General features: G+C 54.5%; 1 protein-coding gene across 1 annotated transcript; it reads right to left on the bottom strand.

The window, feature by feature from the left end:
- Positions 1–1,406: 1,406 nt before the first annotated feature.
- Positions 1,407–20,762, bottom strand: WTIP (WT1 interacting protein). The gene is made up of 8 exons (XM_069457468.1): positions 20,099–20,762; positions 14,580–14,681; positions 7,465–7,532; positions 7,246–7,308; positions 6,952–7,082; positions 6,119–6,170; positions 5,311–5,379; positions 1,407–2,560 (listed from the first exon to the last, which is right to left on the bottom strand). Exons 1-8 carry the CDS (start codon positions 20,760–20,762, stop codon positions 2,420–2,422), a joined length of 1,290 nt encoding a protein of 429 aa, XP_069313569.1. The 3' UTR covers positions 1,407–2,419.
- Between the last annotated feature and the right edge of the window lie 316 nt (positions 20,763–21,078).

Below are 21,078 nucleotides of genomic sequence, written 5' to 3'. Positions count from 1 at the left end.
GAGAAAAACGACTCAGACACACAAAAGCATAACAGTGGCCAAAGACACAGGTGCAGGTGTCACCAGATGCCCACATCAGGGGAGATATCGTAGGGGCGGGAGGATTTGGTACCCAGGCCTGGACAGTCATGGGCCATCCACCTGGATGGGGTGTGGCTCTCACGCTGCTCCCTCAGTCCCCAGAACCATCAGGTCGATGTAACTGCTGCAAATTGCCTGCAGGTGCTGCAGCGGACAAATGAGCTTGGGGAGCAGGGACCAAAACTTGTGGGCGTTGAGTGACGTGTCGTAACTGGGAGCCTGACTCCGTGGCGTCGCTGAGAGCAGAGGATCTGAAGGAGAATGAAAGTGCTGGGCAGGGAGTGGCTTCAGCAGAGGCAACCGCACATGCAAAGGCTCTGTGGTAGGAGGGACAGTGGCATCACCAGTGCCAACAGAAGACAATATGGGCCCGAGAGAGAAAGGGCAAGTGTGGCCCCAAATGAGGACCCTGTCCTACAGGGTTATGCACTGCCTTGGCTCTGACCTTGGACAAAGTCCGTTCTGTGGGTGGGAAGGGGGGACTCAGGCTAGCTGGGTGGGATGAGCACAGTAACCGAGATGGAGCAGATGCAGGGAGCAATGGGGACTCCATGGCTGGACAAGCAGGGGCCACCTCCATGGCAGACGCACAGGAAGAGAACAGGGCTAGGTGTGCCCTCTGACCAGGAGAAACCGTGATCAAGGCAGGCTCCAGCGAGCAAGCAAAGAGGAGGACACACGGAAGAATGCCTTGCAATTATTAATAATTGGTTTAAAAGCAAAGCAGCCCAAGTCAAAAGAACGAGAGGGCCAGAAACAGCCACCACTCCTGGAATTTACTCCCTGGCCTCATTGGGGTCACTTCCCCCAACAGCCTTCCCTGACTTCTCCTGCTCGTCCCCTCCTCAGGACACACACCTGCCCCAGCACACTGATGGCCACTGGTGGCCACGTCCCCCGCTGTCCCCTTTGGCCCATCCCCTTGGGCACCACCTGGACAACCCACCTAGTTCCTCTCTCCTGGCTCAGCCAGATGGACGTATCCAGGGCAAACAGACCTCCCGCCTGATGGTGGGGAAGTGGGGGAAGGGAGGGAAGGGTGGCAGCCACAGGAGGCGACGCCCCTCTCACAGGAACAAACGGACTCAGTGCAGGTGTTCCCTGAAACCACTGTCAGGTCCAGGGGCCGCCGCAAGTGCAAATCCAACAGGCTCCGCCAGTCCCAGAACAAAATAGGCCGATGGTCCCCCAAACTGCTTTCCGAGGTGACCGCTCTTCAGACCCTGACACACACGACACCCCACACTGAAGTGTGAAAGGCAGACACGCTTGGTGAGATTTTAGAAGAATTTATACAAAAATAGTTAAAACTACAATGTTCTTACTGCCTGAAAACCAGCTCCATCATATACAAATTGGACACTTGTGAGTTTGCTGTAATTTGCTTAAGAAATGACAAGCTTGGCCCAAGTTCTTAGAAGAAAACTACATTGTTTTAAATAAAATGAAAGCATCCTCAAGGGAAAAACTTAATTTAAGTCAAACCATATCCTTTGGTCGTGGAGCCGGACGGGCGGTGCGCACGCGCAGTGCAGGCGCTGTGCCCCTGCGCCGCAGGGCGCCCCTCGGGGTCCCTGCATGGCTGGACTGCGGGGCCCAGGGGTTTTGCCCGGGGCTGAGGAGGGGAGCGGGCGCAGTCCCCAAGCAAGAAGCCCCGAACCAGGGGATGGGGCGGGAACTGAGCTTGGCAACACCCTCCAGAGTCCCCATGGCCAACTCCCACGGTGACCACAGTGGCCAAAGGCAGTGCCCCTTTGCAGGCCCCCTTCCGCAGGGAGGTCCTTCCGCACCCTCCTGTGACCGTACCCACCCACCAGCGGGCAAGGCACTCTGACACACAAACGCCCCTGCCCTCCGCCAACCTGCCGTCTCACCACACCCTGCCCCCGGGAGCGCGCCTGGAGGGCCCCGGGAGCGCGCCTGGAGGGCCCCGGGAGCGCGCCGGGAGGGCCCCAGGCCCGTCTGAACAGGGAAATCAGCGTCCTCCTGGCTGTCACCCCGGACCTCCGGCCATCTCCGGGCATGCAGCAGCCTCTCCCACCGTGACTCACGGCCTGGCCCTGTCCCGAGGCTGTGGGCCGGGGAGAAGGGGGTCCGGGAACGGAAAGCCAGTGCTGGGCGGGTGGGGGGCAGCAGGGCCCGGAGGAAGCGGCTTGAGGAGGCACAGACGGTGAATAAATAGAAGTAGCTTCAACGCGGGGGTCCGGCCCCTGCGGACAGCAGCTCGGTGCCAAGTGTAGGGTGGGGGCGCGGTGGAAGCCCACCCTGACACTGGCCTGGGCCACCCCTGCGGCCGTCCCCCCGCACCCACACCCACCCGGCGGGGTCGGGCTCCTGCTCAGAGCTCGGTGACGTGCACTGTGGGCGAGGGCAGTGGGCCCGGCCGGAGGCGCCGCAGGTGGCAGCGGCGGCAGAGCAGATGGCCCGCCAGTGGGTAGCAGCGGCGTCCGTCCTCCCCGCTCAGCTGCAGCCCGCAGTCCTAGGGAAGAACACAGCCCCCACCCCAGCGTAAGCAGACCGGGCGTGTGAGGACCCGTCAGAGTGGGGGCAGATCTGCAGGGCTCTGTGCAGCATGGGGGTCGGGGCTCTCCCGCCGCGCTGCGAGGGAGGAACTGCAGATGCCTCCCGCGCCCAGAGAACCCGTCAGGTACAGTACGCCTGGGAAAGGGAGCTGGGCAACGCGGGCATCACCATAAAAACGTGATGGTTTTATTAAAAACAACACAACACACTACTTCTTGCAGGGAGCACAGCTAACTAGAAAAGAGAAGAGAAATATCGGAGACTTGGAGGCTCCCGTGCTACAAGGTGGAAAGAAAAGGACCTGAGCAAAGGAGATGTGAGGAGGAAGGAAGGTGGGAGAGCCAGAAAGGGACAGGCAGGGCGAGGAGGAGCAGGTGTGTCAAGGAGGGAGTGGCTGGGCCCCGCACGGTGGCTCACGCCCATAATCCTAGCACTTTGGGAGGCCCAGGCGGGAGGATTGCTTGAGCTCAAGAGTTCCAGACCAGCCTGAGCAAGAGCGAGATCCCCGTCTCTACTTAAAAAGAAAAAAAAAAAAAAAAAAATAGAAAAAATTAGCCAGGCAACTAAAAATAGAAACAAAAAATTAGCCAGGCATAGTGGTGCACACCTGTAGTCCCAGCTACTCAGGAGGCTGAGGCAGGAGGATCACTTGAGCCCAGGAGTTTGAGGTTGCTGTGAGCTAGGCTGACGCCAGGGCACTCTAGCCAGACTCACTCTCTCAAAAAACAAAAAAAAAAAAAACCAACAAAGGAGGGAGTGGCTGGAATGTGGGAAGCTGCTCAGAGGCCTAGAAGGTGACACCTGAGAAGTGTTCACGGGATCCCACCATAATGGGGGTCACTAGAAGGTGGCCCAAAGAGACAATGGGAAAGAGAATTGGAGACACCACGTAGGGGAGGAGTTTGGCTTGATGTCCCTTATCTTGCATTTCTGCCATTGCAGGATCCTGGCAGCTTTGACATTTGACACTCAAAGCCCCTGAGACCAACAGCAGCCCCACCCGCACAGGTAAAGGGGCTGGGCCGCCACGATAGAGTCACAGCCTCAGGTCCCAAACCACTGCCAGCCCAGCGGTCCTCCCTGTCCTGCCACAGACCACTGCCTGGGCCCTGGTACCAACCGCTGCCCGCCAGAGAGGGCAGAGGGGCGGGCACCTGCAGATCCTACTTCCCACCCAGCAGCCTCCGGGGGGCAACAGCACCGCACCTCCCTGCCCCGCCAGCAGCTGGACTTGCTCCTTGACTCTCCGCGTCCACCTTTCGCTAAGGACTGTGCTCTGCAGTCCCTAGCAGACACCACCGTCCACAGGACAGCCAAGCAGAGGGATGCTGAGGCCCTGTTGTCACTGGAGGGGTAGCCGGGGCCCTCTGTAGATTGTACCTCCTCATCATCCTCTCTCTGGGCTCCCCTAGCAGGATTTGAGCTCCCACTGGGCCACCTGCCCGTACCAACCTTGCTGCCAAATGGATCCCGCAATGCAGGGTTCCTACTGCAGATTTCTCCCTGACGCCCCCTGCTGCTCTTCCTGGGACCCTGCTCCCCATCAGGTTCCCCTCCGTGTTCCTTCTGCCTCTGTTCACTCCCTCTCAGCCTCCGCCACGCCACACATCCTTTGAATTTCGGTGCTCCCTGGGCTTCCCTGAGCCCCACAGCTTCCTCCACACCTCCCCCGGGAAGGCCTCAGCTGCCACATGCGGGCCAAGAGGGGACTCCTGCTTCCCGCCACGACAGAGCAGCAGGAACTGGATTTCCCCTCCCTCCGTGGACAAAGAGGAAAGCAGGTTAAATACAGGAAATAGTGACTCTGAGACCCAAAACGACAGGCAGCACAGATCAATAATCCGACAGGAGGGAAACACAGGAGGCGAGCCCTGCATCGCCCTGACTAACCACCCGCAGGGCTTTTCCATGTTGCCCGAGAGCCCAGGGGTCTCCTTGAGTTGAGAATCTGGGAGAGCCAAGGCGACTAGACGTCATCGGGCAAAGTATCAGAGGGGCAAGAGCCACACACCGATGACTCCCAAATTCCTACAGTGGTCAGCAGAGTCTCTGAACTCCCACACATTTAACAGTCTCCATCTGATGTCTTCAGCTACGCAAAACGAGAGCATCTTACCCCCTTCTTCCTCCTGCCCTCACTCCCTGCTGGGGTCCTCATGGGCAAACTTCTGCCTGCAGCCACTCACCAAGCCCAGGCCCTTCCACTGCCTGCCAGTCCCTTTTCTGAAGCCAGGACCCCATCCCTGACTCCGCCAGCCTCCTGGGGACACCCTGCCCCCACTCCTTCTTCCTCCAATTCATTCTCCGCAAGGCAGTGCCTTTTCCAAAATCCAAATGCAATCTTGTCATCACTCTTTGGCCATTCTCCACTGCCCTCAGGGTAAGTCCACACTCCTTAGTTCACGGGGCCTTTTGTCCCAGCTCCTGCCAAGTCCCCCTTGACAGCACTCATTACCTTGTGTGGCTACTGACTAGTACGTCTCTCCCGTGACAGTAGGGACTATCTAATCTCTGTCACCAGCCCCACATACCATAAATAGTGAATGTCTACATGAATGAGAAATGGCCTTAGGGGAAGGGAGAGAGCTCCCTGGGAGAGGACAGGTAGAAAGGGGTAGAAGGCATCAAAGAGGAGGCCGGCCCACAGAACACCGGCAGAGGAGACCTGTGTGGGAGGGGGACTGTCCCAGGAAAGCCCAGGCTCACCTCACAGTGGTAACATTCCACGTGGTAGTCTCTGTCCATGGACACGACACGGATGGTCGTCTCGCAGCCCTGGAGGAAGAGACGGGGTTCACACATGATAAGCACGCTGGGACTTGAGGCGAACTGTTCGTGAGAGCACACACCTACACAATGTGCTCTTGTCACAGCGAGTGTTCACACCCGGGGAGCATGGGCATGGTGCTTCCACAGGGCCAGAGCGGGCACCTGGAGATGCACACAAATGGATATGAATGCGCCTCAGGCGTCATCCATGGCTGCAGCCGACAGCATGCACATGTGTCCACGTGTCACTTGGGTGTAAATGAGTGTGATTTTCACTTCTTCGGAGTGAGGAAAGACCACTGCCAGTTCTGCTTCCCCAGGCACACCCAGGGACAGAACCGGCACCTGTGGGAAGACCTGAGACAGCTGCGCCACCTAAGGGTGGCTCCCACACAGGCCACATCCCTGTCTCATCTGCTCCCCTGGCCCATCCATCCTCAGCCCGCAGAGCTGAACAGACGGGGGGGAGAGGGGTGGGCAGCCCTTACATCAATGGAGAATGGACAGAAGCTGGCAGTGGGGCAGCCAAGCAGCAGAGGCCACCACTTCCCTGTACCCCATGCCAGGGGACAACTGCACCCTGCATGCATGGGCGCAGCGCACATCCCTCGGCCCTGAAAGGTGTGGGGCAGGAGCACCTCTCACCCCTCCCACTGTGGCCCAAGACCTGGGGCAGACCCGGGCAGGGCTGGGAAGAGCCCGGCTGGGCCAGGCACCTGATCATCTCCAGGTGAGCGGTTCCTACCTGTGCAGGGAGGATAGGACGGGCACAGGAGGCACATTTTGGTGCAAAAACCCTGGAGGAATAAAGGAAACCAGAAGTGACCGGTTGAGTGATCACAGGCCAAAGGGCACAAGGACAGGTCCACCCACAGTAGCCCCATGACATGGCCCAGGCATCAGGCCTTCTCCCTTCATGTGGACACTTTGGGTGGAGGAAGCTGGGACAGCTTCTGCCCTGGCTTCCTGGTACAGGCCTCTTCTCCGGCTCCACTTCTACCCTGTCATCTCCTCCGGGATGGCTTCAGGTTCTGTTCTGTCATCTCCCTCATGCTTGCTACAAGTCCCCTGCCCCTAATGTCCAGGTCTGGCCCCACCTTGAGTACCAGGGACGTGTGCTTGGCACCGCTCCCCCATGAGGCAGCAGCACAGGACCAGAACTCTGAGCCTGGAGCCACAGCAGGGGGGACAGACCGGCTGCCTACATGGGTGCCAGACAGGCAGGAGAAAGGGTCTGCAAAGATCCCAAGCCCCTACCCCAGCCAGAAGAGGCCCGGCCTGGCACGGGATGGAGGAGAGGAGAGAGAGGGATGGCGGCAGTGCAGTCCCGAGAGGAGAGGAGAACGCGGCAAAGGCAGGGAGAGAAGAGGCAGGAGATGGCTGACAGCTGAATCACCCCGGAGAGGGGGCTCAGGCTGAGACCCGCGCCCTGCCTGAGCCACTGAGTGTGTACAGAGTGTGCATGAGGAGGCCAGAAAAGGCCGAGAACAGAGGGCATGGACAGGCCGGAAAAATGCTTCCAAGGGAGGCAGAGGGGACAGCGTGAGTCACACCTGCTCCACAGCACGGGCAACTCACGTGTGATAGTCTCTGACACAGTAGATGTTGTTCTCCACGTCCACAGTGAAGGGCACCCCGTCCAGGCACTCATTGCACACGGAGCACCGGAAGCAGCCCGGGTGGTAGGACTTGCCAAGCGCCTGCAGGATCTGGGGGTGGGAGGCACTGAGGGGTCAGCGCGGGGAGGCTCAGCACCGCCCCGGAAGAGGCTCTGGCTCTGAACCCCCAGCAGGTCTGGAACGGGAGAGAGGGTGGGGTCCTCAGACTCTGCCCACGTCAGAGGGGCTCCCGGAGGCTGGGCGAGGTTCTCACCATCTCCATGATGAGGTGTCCACACACGCTACACTTGTCAGCCGTCTGCTGGAACCCGGAGTACTGAAAGGAGACACACGATCCAGGATGTTATGTGACAAGGGGACATTCGCCGTCCAGCCAGCACCTGCCTCCTGGCCTCGGGTCCCCATGAGTCAGAAGGAGGGTCCCCACCTTGCTCCCTCCCATGGCACCACCAAGGGCACGGCTTAGGCTCACCAGGAAGTCCTCCTGGCAGTACACTTTCTCGCCCACGTTGTAGAACGCCTTCCCACGGAGCCGTCTCCCTGCAGGGACGAGGGCTGAGAAGGGGTTCCCGGAATACTGGACACCAGGGACGAGCCCTGCTTCCATCTCTCAGCGCCGGCCCCCCAGAGATAAGAAGTTGGATTATGGATGCATCTTTGAATTTCTTTTTAATGTTATTATTGTTATAATAATAAACATTCCAGGAACATTAAACAGAACACTGTCAACAGAACTACTGTAAAAGGTTGTCAAAGCAAATATATGAAGAAATATTTTTGAAATGTAAATCGGTATTTCAATTAATAAACGCATTCACTTTAAGATCAGTTGAACTCAGAGCAGATTTTTCAGAATGAATCTTCTTAATCCATGAACTTTTTCAAAACTACGGCTCTCACCAGCTGCGGTACCCCAGCAGGGAACAGGCATCCCTGCGGCCGGGCCTGGTGGCTCATTCCTGTGATCCCAGTGCTTCGGGAGGCTGAGGTGGGAGCATCACCGGAGCCCAGGAGTTGGAGGTTACAGTGTGCTATGATCATGCCACTGCACTCCAGCCTGTGACAGAGTGACACCCTGTCTCTAATTTAAAAAAAAAAAATAGAAAGACCTCCCAGTCAAAACAACAGCAGCAGACCTAGCAGCAAATGGCCGGAGGCATTCCCACCAGAGTCAGGAGAAAGCTGAGACTTACCCAGGGACAGGAGGGAACTTCCTTAACCAGTGAATCGTGTCTATGAAAAACCCACCACTAACATCAGACATGATGGTGAAATATTACATGCTTCTCCCCTTAAGGTTCAACATTGTACTAGAGGTTCTAAGCAGTGCAGTTAAATAAAAAGAAAAAAAGAAAAAAAAAGACTGGAAAACAAGAGGTAAAATCAATCACAGATGACATGATTGTGTTATGTAGAAAATCATAATTGATCTACAAAAGAAAACACAGTAAGTCAGTTGAGCAAAACTGTTAAGACAGGTCAGCATGCGAAAACCAAATGTATTTTTAAATTCCAGCAACAAACAATTGGAAAACGAACTCGCAATTTTTTTAAATGCAATTATAATGGCATCAAAAATGAAATGCTAATAAATTTAATGAAAAGATGTGTATGACCTTACAGTGCAAAACCAAACCTTGCTGAGAGAAATTTAAAAAGGCCTACATAAATAGAAAGATACGCCATTGCTGGAAGACAATTTTCCACTGGGTCTCTTGCATTTCTGCACATCTTACAGAAGACTGACAGCTGCTATTCTGGATTATCTTTTCAAGAATATTTGTAGAGCAAACTCTTTAGAAGAAGAGGTAGCATCTCTCTTTGGACCAGAGGGCAGGTTTGTTCGCTATCCAGTATGATAAAGACAACGTGTTCCACCAGGACAAGGCTCAGGTGGCTTTGCTGGCAGCCCATTCTGAAATGCTGGGGCTCCCCAAGTTCGGGGTTTCTCTGCCCTGACACACACCCACTGCAAGTGCAACATCCGCCTCTGCCACTGCGTGTTGTCCCTGTGGAACTCGGGGGCAAGCAGAACTGACGTGAACATGAAGCTCACGCTGCTCGCGGTGCTGTGAGTCTCTGACCCAGGACTCATGTCTTCTGCCAGCAGCCATGACACTGTGGCAGGCAGACTTGCCAGGTGACGAATAGGGTAAAACCTCAGACCCTTCACAGTTCTTGACAACTGTGTTCATGGCTTCAAATGTTATGACATTAATGCTCCCCCAAAGCCACGAATCACGACCTCAGCATGTTTTCTTTTTGTAGAAACTGCCAATTCTTAAAGTTATTTTAAAACTCAATGGGCCGAGAATAGCCAAAATAAGAAAATAATCTTTTTTTTTTTTTTAATTTAGAGACAGGATCTCACTGTCGTTCAGGCTGGAGTACAAGTGGCACAATCATAGCTCACTGCAGCATGGAACTCCTGGGCTCAAGCGATCCTCCTGCTTCAGCCTCCCGAGTAGCCGGGATTTACAGGTGCATTCCACCACATGGGCGATTTCTTTTCTTTTCTTTTGTTTTTTTGGGGGAGGGGGGGTCTCAGTAGGTTGCCCGGGCTGGTCTTGAACTCCTGCCCTCAAGCAGTCATCCCACTTCGGCCTCCCAAAGCACTGAGATTACAGGTGTGAGCCACCATGCCTGGCCCTTCCAGAATAATCTTGAAAAAGATCAACAAAGCTGGAAGACTTACACTACCTATTCTGCAGACTTATAATCATCAAGACAGCATAATACTGGGGTAAGGAGAAACAAGAATATCAATGGAACAGAATAAACTTCAAAAATAAACCCATAAATATTTTAACAAACATATAAAGACGAAAGCAAAGTCTTTTCAGCACATGATGCCAGAACTGGATATCCTTATGAAAAAAAAATAAATAAAATAGGTCGGGCGCAGTAGCTCATGCCTGTAATGCTAGCACTCTGGGAGGCTCAGGCGGGTGGATCGCTCGAGGTCAGGAGTTTGAGACCAGCCTGAGCAAGAGCGAGACCCCGTCTCTACTAAAAATAGAAAGAAATTATCTGGCCAACTAAAAATATATATAGAAAAAATTATCCGGGCATGGTGGCACATGCCTGTAGTTCCAGCTCTTCGGGAGGCTGAAGCAGGATTGCTTAAACCCAGGAGTTTGAGGTTGCTGTGAGCTAGGCTGACGCCACAGCACTCACTCTAGCCTGAGCAACAGAGGGAGACACTGTCTCTACAAAAAAATAAAAAATAAAAAAAATTAGCCAGGCATGGTGGCCCATGCTGTATTACCAGCTACTCAGGAGGCTGAGGCAGGAGGATTGCTTAAGCCCAGGAGTTTGAGGCTACAGTGAGCTATTATCGTGCCAGGGTGACAGTCCAGCCAGGGTGACAAAGCAAGAAATAAAAACTCAATTCACTCCTTACCTTATTACCATACACAAAAATTAAGATGAAATGAGTTATCAAGCTTAATATAAACATTAGAAAGCTAAAGCTTCTAGAAGAAAACATGAGACTAGTCCCTTAACTAAATAAAAGAGGACAAAGATTTTTTAAGTCACAGAAACTAATAGCAATAAAACAAAAAAACTGACAAATTAAACTCATCAAAATTTAAAATTTCTCATCAAAACTCAGTAAAAATATTTTTAAAAATCACACTTGGAGAAAATTTCACAAAACATACATCTGACAAAGAATTCGTGCTCAAAATGCATATATATGTAAACTCCTACAATTCAATAATTAAAAGACAAATAACTCCCAATAACAAAACAGCAGGCAAAAGCCTCAGACTTCACAGAAGATATATCAATGGCCAAGAAACAAACAAAAAGATGCTTAACCTTGAAATGCAAGTGAAAACCACAATAAGATGCCACTTCACACCCATTAGAATGGCTAAAATTAAAAAGACTAAAATTACCAACTGTTGGCAAATATGCAGAAAAACCCAACTCTCTTCCATGTCTAGTGGGAGTATAAAATGGTCCAACCCCTCTGGAAATAGTTCAGCAGTTTCTTATAAAGTTAAACATACACTTTGCCCTATGACCCAGAAATTCCACTCTTTGGAATTTACTAAAGAGAAATGGAAACACATGTCCACAAAATGAACTCCACAGAATGTTCACAGCACAATCTAGTATCTATCAACAGTTAAATGGATAAACAAATTGTGGTATATTCCCTTTCAGCAATAAAAAGGAGACATGCAACAACAAAAAAGACATGCTCAGCAAAAAATCAGCCACAAAACAGTACATACTATATTAATGCATTTATAAGAATTTCTGCAACAGACAAAACTAATCTTTAGTGCTAAAAATCAGAATACTAGCTGGACAGGTATGATGGGAGACATATATGAAAAAGGGTGCTTAAAAATGAAGTTTCTAGGGTGTTTAAAATTTGCTATGTCTTTGTTAGGGGTGTGAGTTATTATAGATAAATGTATACATTTGTCCAAAATCTTTTAACCATATACTTAAGATCTGTATACTCTACTGTATATAAATTGTTCTCAGTTTAAAACAAAAGCAAAGACAGACTGAACATCTTGTGCCAGAGTAAAAAGTGCTCAAAGAAGGATGGGGACACATCGAAAGGGCATTAAGAGCCAACTTGAAGGAACTTTATCTGGTCAAATTTGGGATAATTTGTGCATCAAAACGAGTAACGACTCAAGCCCGTAATCCTAGCACTCTGGGAGGCCAAGGTGGGAGGATCGCTTGAGCTCAGGAGTTCCAGACCAGCCTGAGCAAGAGAGAGACCCCATCTCTACTAAAAACAGAAAAATTAGCCGGGCATGGTGGCACACACCTGTAGTCCCAGCTACTCGGGAGGCTGAGGCAGGAGGATCGCTTGAGCCCAGGAGTTTGAGGCTGCAGCAGTGAGCTATGATCAAGCCACTGTACTCTAGCCTGGGTGAGATCTCGTCTCCAAAAAAAGGAATTTAGCAGCTTCACTGGCTGCTGGGAGATAAAAACTGTGACTTCAAAATGGTAAGTGAAAATTATTTCCAACTCGGAAATCTATCCCAACCAAGTATCAATTAAGTGCTAGTACAGAATAAAGACACTTTAAACACACCAGAATTCAGACAGTTTACCTCCCACGGGCCCTTTCTTAGCTACAGCACAATGAGGAAGTCATAGTTGGAGACACTTGTGGGTACTTCACAGCATTGATTCCCGTCTTCTCCAAGTTGTGTTCAGGATCCAGCCGCCCCTCGCACAGCCTGCCGTGCCTCAGGGACACCTCAACTCACTTCCATATCCCCGGGTGGCCCTGAATTCCTCTTCCCTCACCACAGTGAAGGTTCAGCGACTCAGGCAAGCCAGTCAATCAAATGGCAGCACAAGCCCTAGCCACACGGACTCGGTCAGGAACGGATGGCTGAGATGATCTGGCCAATGAAATACAAGGAGATGTGCCCGGTGCTTTCTGGAAAAGAAGTCTCCTTACTCCAAGAGAGAGCCCAGAAGAGAGGCCGCTCTCCTTCTCCAGACCGATGGAACGCCAAGTGAAGTCTTCAACTGCCTCGAGCATTTCAGCACTACGAGAGGAGCTGCCCTAGGGATAAACCCAAACCAAAGGGAGACCCAGCCACGCTACTCACAGGGCCTGACACCCTAGATCAATCCCAGCAGGAAGCCAGCCCTATCTCCGGCTCCCAGTTGATTGAGCCAAGAAACATTCTTAGAGTTGAAGCCTCCTCGGCGGTTTCCCTGTTTCCTGCAGATGAAAGTTTCCAGGAAGCAGTGGCCGCGGTCCGGAGAGCACGTGCGGGAAGACACAGAATGAGCGCTCACAGGGGCCCAGAGGGCAGCTGGCTTAGACTGACCAGGGGCCAGGCTGCCCCTGGGAACTAAGCAGAATGCCTGATATGGAGGAACATTTGAGGGGGAAAAACCTGCAGATATGGTAAAGTATGGCAAATCAAAACAAAAAATTTTTTTTTTTTTTTTTTGTTGAGACAGAGTCTCACTTTGTTGCCCAGGCTAGAGTGAGTGCCGTGGCGTCAGCCTAGCTCACAGCAACCTCAAACTCCTGGGCTTAAGCGATCCTACTGCCTCAGCCTCCCGAGTAGCTGGGACTACAGGCATGCGCCACTATGCCCGGCTAATTTTTTCTATATAGATTTTTAGTTGTCCATATAATGTCGTTCTATTTTTAGTAGAGACGGGGTCTCGCTCAGGCTGGTCTCAAACTCCTGACCTTGAGCAATCCACCCGCCTCGGCCTCCCAGAGTGCTAGGATTACAGGCGTGAGCCACCGCGCCCGGCCAAAAACAAAAAAATTTTAAGAAAAAAAAAAAAAAAACAAACTCCAGGAAAAGTAACAGAGCGTAGAAAAGGGGGAACGTAATCACAGTGCGAGTCTGGGCTCTGCAGTGAACATGATTTACATCACAGTAACATGAACTCGGTTTACTGACTTAACCAAAACTTGTGATACTACCGCGCCGAGAATATGGGAAAACAGAGAAGCAAATGGGTATAAGAACCTATTCCTCATTATCACAGCAACACTAAGTGGGTCCTGGCTAAAACCGATCCATCGAGAAACAGCAGTACGTGTGTATCGGAGATACGGGGCTGTCTGCCGGACGAAATCGCTAAGTAACTCAGTGGCTGCCTCTGGGGAACGAAACCAGGAAAGATCGGTGGTTTTTTATCATTGCAAAAATAGCTTCTTGGGGTTATTTGACTTGACACTGTGCATGTGTTATACTTTAATAAAATAAAATATTAAAATGTGCAAATAAACAACAGATGTCTGCTTAGGGGCAAGGGCCAGAAGAAAATAAAAAATGAAAATTTATTATGGTGGATGGATTTTAGTCACTGTTTATTGTATAACTCTGCCTAGGTTAAATTAAAATTTTTTTAATTTTTTTTTTTTTAAGAGATGGGGTCTCGCTCTATTACCCAGGCTGGAGTGCAATGGTGTGATCATAGCTCACTGTAGCCTCCAACTCCAGGGCTCAAGGGGTCCTCCCCCCTCAGCCTCCTGAATAGCTGAACTACAGGTGCCTGCCACCATGTTCAGCTAATTTTTCTTATTTTCTTTAGAGATGAGGTCTCGCTGTGTTGCCCAGGCTGGTCTTGAACTCCTGGCCTCAAGCAATCCTCCCCCCTCAGCCTCTCAAGTCGCTGGGATTACAGGTGTGAGCCACTGAGCCCAGGTCTATAACATTAATAGTTTATGTTGTGTGTAAAACATAGAATGCAGCAAAAAGAAATATTAGCTCTCTGTCCAGACAGGCAGAAGGCCCCTCGTGGGCTTCCCGCCCCATTCCCAGGTAGCTGGGTGACATCAGCGCCCTACAGCCTTTCCCTACAGCCACCAAAAGGCTTCTCCATGGCTCCAAGCCTTCCTCCTCGGCCCCAGATCTTGCCACGGGCCTGGGCCTCTCAAACAGGCCAAGCCCAGAGAGAAAGAAGCCACAGTCCATGTGCATGGGAAGACTGTGACCAGTGTCCTCCACACCCCAGCCTGGGCCACGGCCGGGTGGTCCACATGCCTGGGACTTGGATGCCAGGGGGACGAGGAAGACATCACAGGTCCCCTTCACAGAGTCACCCAGGGAAGAGGTTACCTACCGCAGGAGTCGCAGGTGAAGCAGTCGGTGTGATACAGGCTCCCCATCGCCTGGCAGGCCTGCCTCGCTCCGTAGATGCCAAGCCCACACTTGATGCAGATGCCTGCAAGTGCAGAGCCGGGGGGAGCGGCGATCAGCGGCCCGGACCATGCAGTCAGACGGACGGACGTGCTTCCAGCTCCCGTCTGACGCCGCCCACCTGCCCGGCCCTGGGCAAGTTCACTTCCTAGGCCAGCGCCAGGTACCCACCACTTAGGGGTTGTTACTGCGGCTGTGTGGGGATTCAAAGAGCTCAGCAGAGTGGCTGGGACAGAGTCGCTGTTGCTATGATGTATTTATACCTAGACAGTTCTTTTTTGTTTTTCTTCCCAAACACAGTGCATGACTTTCACTAGAAAGTCATCCTAAGCTCCTTCACCCAAGACCTACGCTTGGGATGAGGCAAAATCCTTTCTACTGTCTATGAACTAAATCGTATTATTCAAAATAAAAACATATTATTTTAAAAAATATAATAAAAATAAAAATACACATTTTCTGACCCATATGCAAAGCATGAGGACCATCCGGGCACACCCCAGGACACACGCCAGGGCAGTCACCTACCCGCCCCAGCCACTCTTTCCTCATCTGCACCCCGAGGTTCACTACTTCTCTTGGTCACCTGCACACCATGCTGAGGGCTGCCTCGCGCCGCAGGCCGGGGGCTGCACAGTGGGCAGGTCCCCACGTCCCGCCCTCCAGGAGCCTGCGCTGCAGTGCAGGGAGGCAGACAAGCAGCTAAATGACATGCCAGGTGGAAACAAGTGCTAAGGAGAGAAATGAGGCTGATTAAAAATGTATCTGATGTGTGATTGAATACGGTGTTCAGGGAAGGCCCCGCTGACAAGGTGATATTTGAGCAAAGCCCTAAAGGAAATAAGGGAGGGACAGTTGGTGGATCTGGGACCACCTCCGGCAGCACGGCAGGGGTGCCCGGCAGGAGGGAAGACAGTGGGAAGGAGAGGAGTGACCCTTCCTCTCCTCCTGGCCAGAGGACACTCCCCGGCCAGCCCCTCTGGAGGCCCAGACAGCAGGCAGCCAGTCCAGACGTCACACGTCCCCTTCACACTTGCCCGGGGTCGCTCATGCCTCACAGGGCAGGAAGACGGGCTCCACCTGCCCTCTGGACCCTAAATCTTCTGGCTGCTCCAGCACGGGCTTCCCTCCCCCCTCCCTCTTGCTTCCTACCAGCTCTTTCTCCTTATGTAACCTCCTCTCCTGCCACGAAAATCCCCTCCCTGCTGCACCAGCCGCCCCATTTCCCTGCTTCCCTCAGTTGAGAAAGAGAGCTTGGTCCACACTTGGTCATCTCCTAACTGTCCGCAGCTGTGGACTTTCCATTCTGGTCATTCGGCAGGTGGCCCGTCCCTGCCCCTGTGGTTTCTAGGATACAGGCAGCACCCAGCTTTCTAGAGCTTCTGCTCCCTCCCTAGCTGCCTGGGGGACAGCTCTGTCAGAGGCCTCCCAGGCTTCACTCTCCCTGCGGGGAGGGAAGGCCAGTTCAGATGTCCTCGAAACCAGGCAGGACTGTAAATTCGGCCTGGAGGGGACCCAGGTAAAGGAAAGAGGGACTCAGCTACCAGAGGCTGTAGCCACAGCTCGGCTCTGCTGACAGCCACGGGGGTGGGAACATGGGCCCAGCAGCATTCCCTGAGATTCTCATTTTTAAAGAAAAGCTAGAAGGCCAAGAGCATCTCTACAAAAAATAAAAAATGAGTCCAGCATGGTGGTGGTGTGCACCTGTAGTCCCAGCTACTCAGGAGGCTAAGGTGGGAGGATCATCTGAGCCCAGGAGTTTGAGGCTGCAGTGAGCTATGATCGCCCCACTGCACTCCAGCCTGGGTGACAGAGCTAGACCTCTTCTCTAAAAAAAAAGAAGAAAAAGAAATGCTAGAAATCTAGATCTGCATACGAAATCCTTCCATGCTGAAATGTTTTGGAAAATGTGGAGGCTAAACAAACCATACCTGCAGGTCTCCACACGTGGCTCCCTGGGCGGTCCCATCCCCTCCTGACCTCTCACCCCTGCTGGGACTCCAGCCCACACTCCCCTGATTGCCCCCAGACACCCTCAGGAAATGGCACTTTTTGTGCACCCAGGTTTCGGGGAACATACAGGTCTACCATCCCCTCCAACTCTGACTCTGTTCCCTGATCTTGACTATTCCTTTCCCTCACTCCCACTGGCCTGACACAGAATGTGGATTCTTGTGCAAATGGCTGTTGCCCCAATAATCCATCCCCGAATTTGCAGCCAGACTTTTCTTTCTTTCTGTTTTATTTTATTTTATTTTTTCTGAGACAGAGTCTCGCTCTGTTGCCCTGACTGGAGTGCAGTGGTGTCCTCATAGCTCACTGCAGCCTGAAACTCCTGGGCTCAAGCGATCCTCCTCCTTCAGCCTCCTGAGTAGCTGGAACTACAAGTGAGTAGCTGGGACTAAAAGCTTGCCCCTCCACGCCCAGCTAATTTTTTCTATGTTTTAGTAGAGACGGGGGTCTCACTGTTGCTTGGGCGGGCTGGTCTTGAACTCTTAACTTCAAGCAATCCTCCTGCCTCAGCCTCCCAGAGTGCTAGGATTGCAGGCAGGTGAGCCACCTGCCCGCTCTTGTCTTTCTAAAGCGAAGGTGATCTACCCTCCCATCTTCACTCTTGTCTCTCAGCTTTGAAAATCCGACCTTGTCATTTCCCCAATTAAGTTACTAGACTACACAATGAAAAAATAAAACTCAGCTGCCTCTGGGAAACAGGACAGGAGGGGAGCAGGAGGGGACGCTATTACCTTGTATCACCGGTTTTTTGGTTTTGTTTGGTTTTTCTCTAAATATGTATGTGCATCCCTTTACCAAAAATATACTGAAGGAAAATGAGGAGAGCGAGGTGGCCCAGAAATCAAGGGAACAGAACGCTTTGAGGAGAGCACACTTCACACCGCTAGATTCAGCAGTGAGATCCGGACATACGAGGCCTGGAGAACAGCGACGGGGGCTGGGGCGTCACCAGTGTCCTGTGCAAGAGCAGGGTCAGTCAAGCGAGAGGAGGCAGAGCAGATGGCTGAGGGGACATCGGAAGATGAACAAGCACAGGCGACCTCAGCAAGACACTGGGATGCAACGAAAGGGCTGAGGAGACGCCGCGGTGGTGCAGGTTTGAGAGTGTTTTCTTTGCCTTGTTCTTTGTTTCCTGAAAGACCCTTCCTGCACATATCTACAACCAGAGGAAAGGGCCATGGGAAGGGGAAAGCTGACGGTGGAAGAGGTGCCGGTGGGAGACGGAAGGACCCTTATCCTCTTAGATGGCGGCAGAGTGAGGCTGGGCATGGACTTGATGGACACAGACTGCAACCGCCGACCTCAGCGTTCTGAGCGAAGCAGAAAGCAAAGCCAGGGGTCGAAGGGAGAGGAAGGTGGCTGAGGGAATGACAGAGAGACCTGACCAAGGCTTAGGGGGCCCGGTGGTGCCAAGAAGACCACCGAGGCTGAAGACGGTACACCTGCCACGGTCCCTCCCAGCCCGGCACAGCAGCAGCAGGGCGGGGCCGCAGCACTGACCCGGGCGGCCTGCCATCACAGGGGCCACAGGAACCGGTGAGAAGCAGGCGACAGTCACAACCAAAGACTGCCGAAGTGAAGCAAAGATAGGGTGTGGCCCTGGCAGTGGGTGGCTGAAGAGAAGGCAGGGAGGCCACCACAGTTAAAGAGGCTGTGGAAGCCTGAGGCTGCTGGCTGGCCAATGGCAGCGGAAACTGGGGAGGAGAAAGCGGAAAGTTCCAAAGACATCAATGAATGGCAGAGAGGGACAAGAGGTCAGCTGGTGCCAGGGCCAAGGAGAGGAAGGGATGACAGATGGCACAGAGAGAAAAAACACACTCTGAGGATAAGGTTCATCGGAGATCACGTGAGCTCAGGCTACCTGCAGGCTTCTTTTAAAACTTTTATTACTCAGGTTGAACTATATAAAATTGCTACTTTGAAGCTCAAAAAAGTTAATTATCAGAACCATATAGTTCAAGCAAATAGGTGACCGTATTTTAAAAAACCAGGAAAATGTTACATAAATCTCCATTTCTGGCTTCTCTCGCAAACAACAGAGCTGTCTCCGCGCCCCGCACACTCCTGAGTGGCGAGTGGCGAATGGGCCAGAGCTAAGCAGCAGCTCCTCTTTAGAAAAAGGACACACCACCCGCTACTATCTTGTACCATCAGCACATTACCTGCCTGGGACTACGGCCACCCCAGTGTCACATAAAGATTTAGGAGTGTCCAGGAAGGCCGACAGAACATACCCCACCTCACTCAGGCTCTGCAGTTGAGCAGGGGACAGAAAATGGGCAGTGTCCCCTGAAGACACCACCAGAAAGCATTCTCTCCAGAAGACAGCCCCAGCTTCTGCTGCTGGCACCTGCCTGGCACTAGACAAAACAGTCCCTACCTCCTCTCCGTGAGCCCAGGCCATCTGACTGCAGCCACAAGACCTGCCAAACCACAAATTCTCACCCTGACCTCCAAGACAGGAGGTGTTCCCCATGTCAAAGGCCCTTGACCCCCTGACCCCTGCTGGCTGCAACCCTTGGGGGCAAGCGGATCAAGCTTGCATCCTTACTTGCCTGCTGCTGACATTGTCCCCTCTGCCTGGAATACCCCATCTGGCCCGGCACATACAGCCTCCTCATCCCTCAAGAGCCAGTGCAGGGCAGTCCTGAGCTGCTAGCTGGATTGAATACCTGGGCAGCCTCAGTCCCAGGCAGGAAAGCCAGACACCCCCCTCCAAAGCCAGGTGCTTACCAGGAAGGGAGGGAGGGGCGCTCTGTCCCCAGGCCCCACAGTACTCCTGCCCCTGCTCAGAGCCTCACACTAAGAACTGTCTAGGGATGGGGGAGCGGGGAGCCGCGACCTGTGAGACACCAGGGGCTTTGCAAATGCGTGAGAAGCCAATTCTTTTAGGAAACATCCCGTGTGCACAGCACGGCTCAGAGCGATGGCAGCCCAGTGCCACTGTCCGGGGGGCGGGGAGGGGGGGTCCCTCCCTCACACACTCTCCACCTCCAGCCACTCCCATCACCAAAGCCTCGGGTCTGGCGGGGTCAGATGGTACCTGAGCCACTCACTCCACCTCAAAGTTGCTGTCCACACCCTCACCGCTGGGGGCGGGGCACCGGGAAGGCGGGGGTCCCTTCTGATCACGAAGCAGCAGGGGATCAGGTAGGATCAGCAGAGGCAAGTGCCAAGAGTTAAGAAGGAATTATCGGGAAATGGCTTTTTCTCCCTATTAACCTGACTTTTCTCTAAGTTAGAAATACGGCATCAGCTCGCTCTGCCAGCGCCCTGTCCCGCGGCGGGGGACCTAGAGGCGAAGCCGCCGTTGGAAACAACCCCCAGACCCCGCGGTCCACACTCGCGGCCCCGCAGCCCCCCGGGCGACACGGCCTCCCCAGCCCAGCCCCGAGCCCCGAGCCCCGAGCCCCGGCCGTGCCCGCTCACCGAAGTAGTCCCGCGCAGTGCGCGCCTCCAGCGCCCGCTCCAGCTCTCGGGTGAGCGCCTCCAGCCGCCGCTCGGCCGCGCTCGGGCCGCCCTCCCGGCCCGCGGCGAGCTGCAGCGAGGGCAGAGCGAAGGGCGCGGGCCCGGCGGGCTCCGGGGAGCGAGCGGGCGCGGGGCAGGCGCCGGCCGCAAGCAGGTCGGCGTAGGCGCCGGCCGAGCCGCGGGAGCCGAGGCTGGACACGCTGGAGCGGGCGCTGCCCGCCGACGGCGGCCCGGGGCCGGGGCGCGGGTCCGAGCGGCCGGGGCGCGGGCTGCCGTGGCGCTGGTCGTAGCCCAGGCTGATGCCGCTGGAGCGGGCGCTGCCGCCGCCGCCGCCGTCGGAGCCCGCCAGGCTGGCGCGCGGGCTGCTGGCCGGCTGCGCGCCGAGCTCGGGGGCCCCCGCGCGCCGCGGGCCGCGCTCCCCGCGGCTCAGTCCGTCCGCCCCGGCCTCGGGGGCGCCGCCGCCCTTCCCTCTGCGGCCCAGCGCCGGCGCCGCCTCGTCGCCGGGCCCAGGCCGCAGCCCCCGCCGACCCCGGCCCGGAGAGTCGCCGCCCGCCTCCAGCTCCCGCAGGGCCAGCCCGGCCAGGAGCAGGGCTGCCTCGTCCGCAGCCGCCCGGGAGCGCTGCATGGCCCGGCCCGCCGGCCCCGGCGCGTCACCTCCGCCTCCACTTCCCGCCGCCGCTCCGGCCGCGCCGCCGCATCGTCCGCCCGGAGCCCGGAGCCCGCCCCGGGACCTCTGGGCGCGGGGCGGGGCCGGTGCCGGGCCGGGGTCGCTCCTCCGGCCACGCGCGGGCCGGGGGACGCGGCGCTGCGCTCGGTGGCGCGCGCGGCGGAGGAATGTGCGCTTGCAGGCGCCGGGCCGCGCCCCCTCTCCCCGCGGCCGTGCGGGGGGCGGAGGGACTCCTTTGCGGGGGCAGGAATGCGAGGAAGGAGACGGCGCTGCG

Source organism: Eulemur rufifrons, chromosome 24 (genome assembly GCF_041146395.1).
Source record: "Eulemur rufifrons isolate Redbay chromosome 24, OSU_ERuf_1, whole genome shotgun sequence".
NCBI lineage: Eukaryota > Metazoa > Chordata > Mammalia > Primates > Lemuridae > Eulemur > Eulemur rufifrons.
The sequence above is the reverse complement of the archived record's forward strand: the minus strand, read 5'-3'. Positions and strand labels throughout refer to the sequence as shown.

Coding starts and splice junctions, on each gene's coding strand:
- WTIP (XM_069457468.1), bottom strand. CDS start 20,762: ATGCAGCGCTCCCGGGCGGCTGCGGACGAGGCAGCCCTGCTCCTGGCC. Junction 7,533..14,579: donor CTTCACCTGCGACTCCTGCG/GTAGGTAACCTC, acceptor TCGTCCCTGCAG/GGAGACGGCTCCGTGGGAAG. Junction 5,380..6,118: donor GTCCTATCCTCCCTGCACAG/GTAGGAACCGCT, acceptor CTCTTCCTCCAG/GGCTGCGAGACGACCATCCG.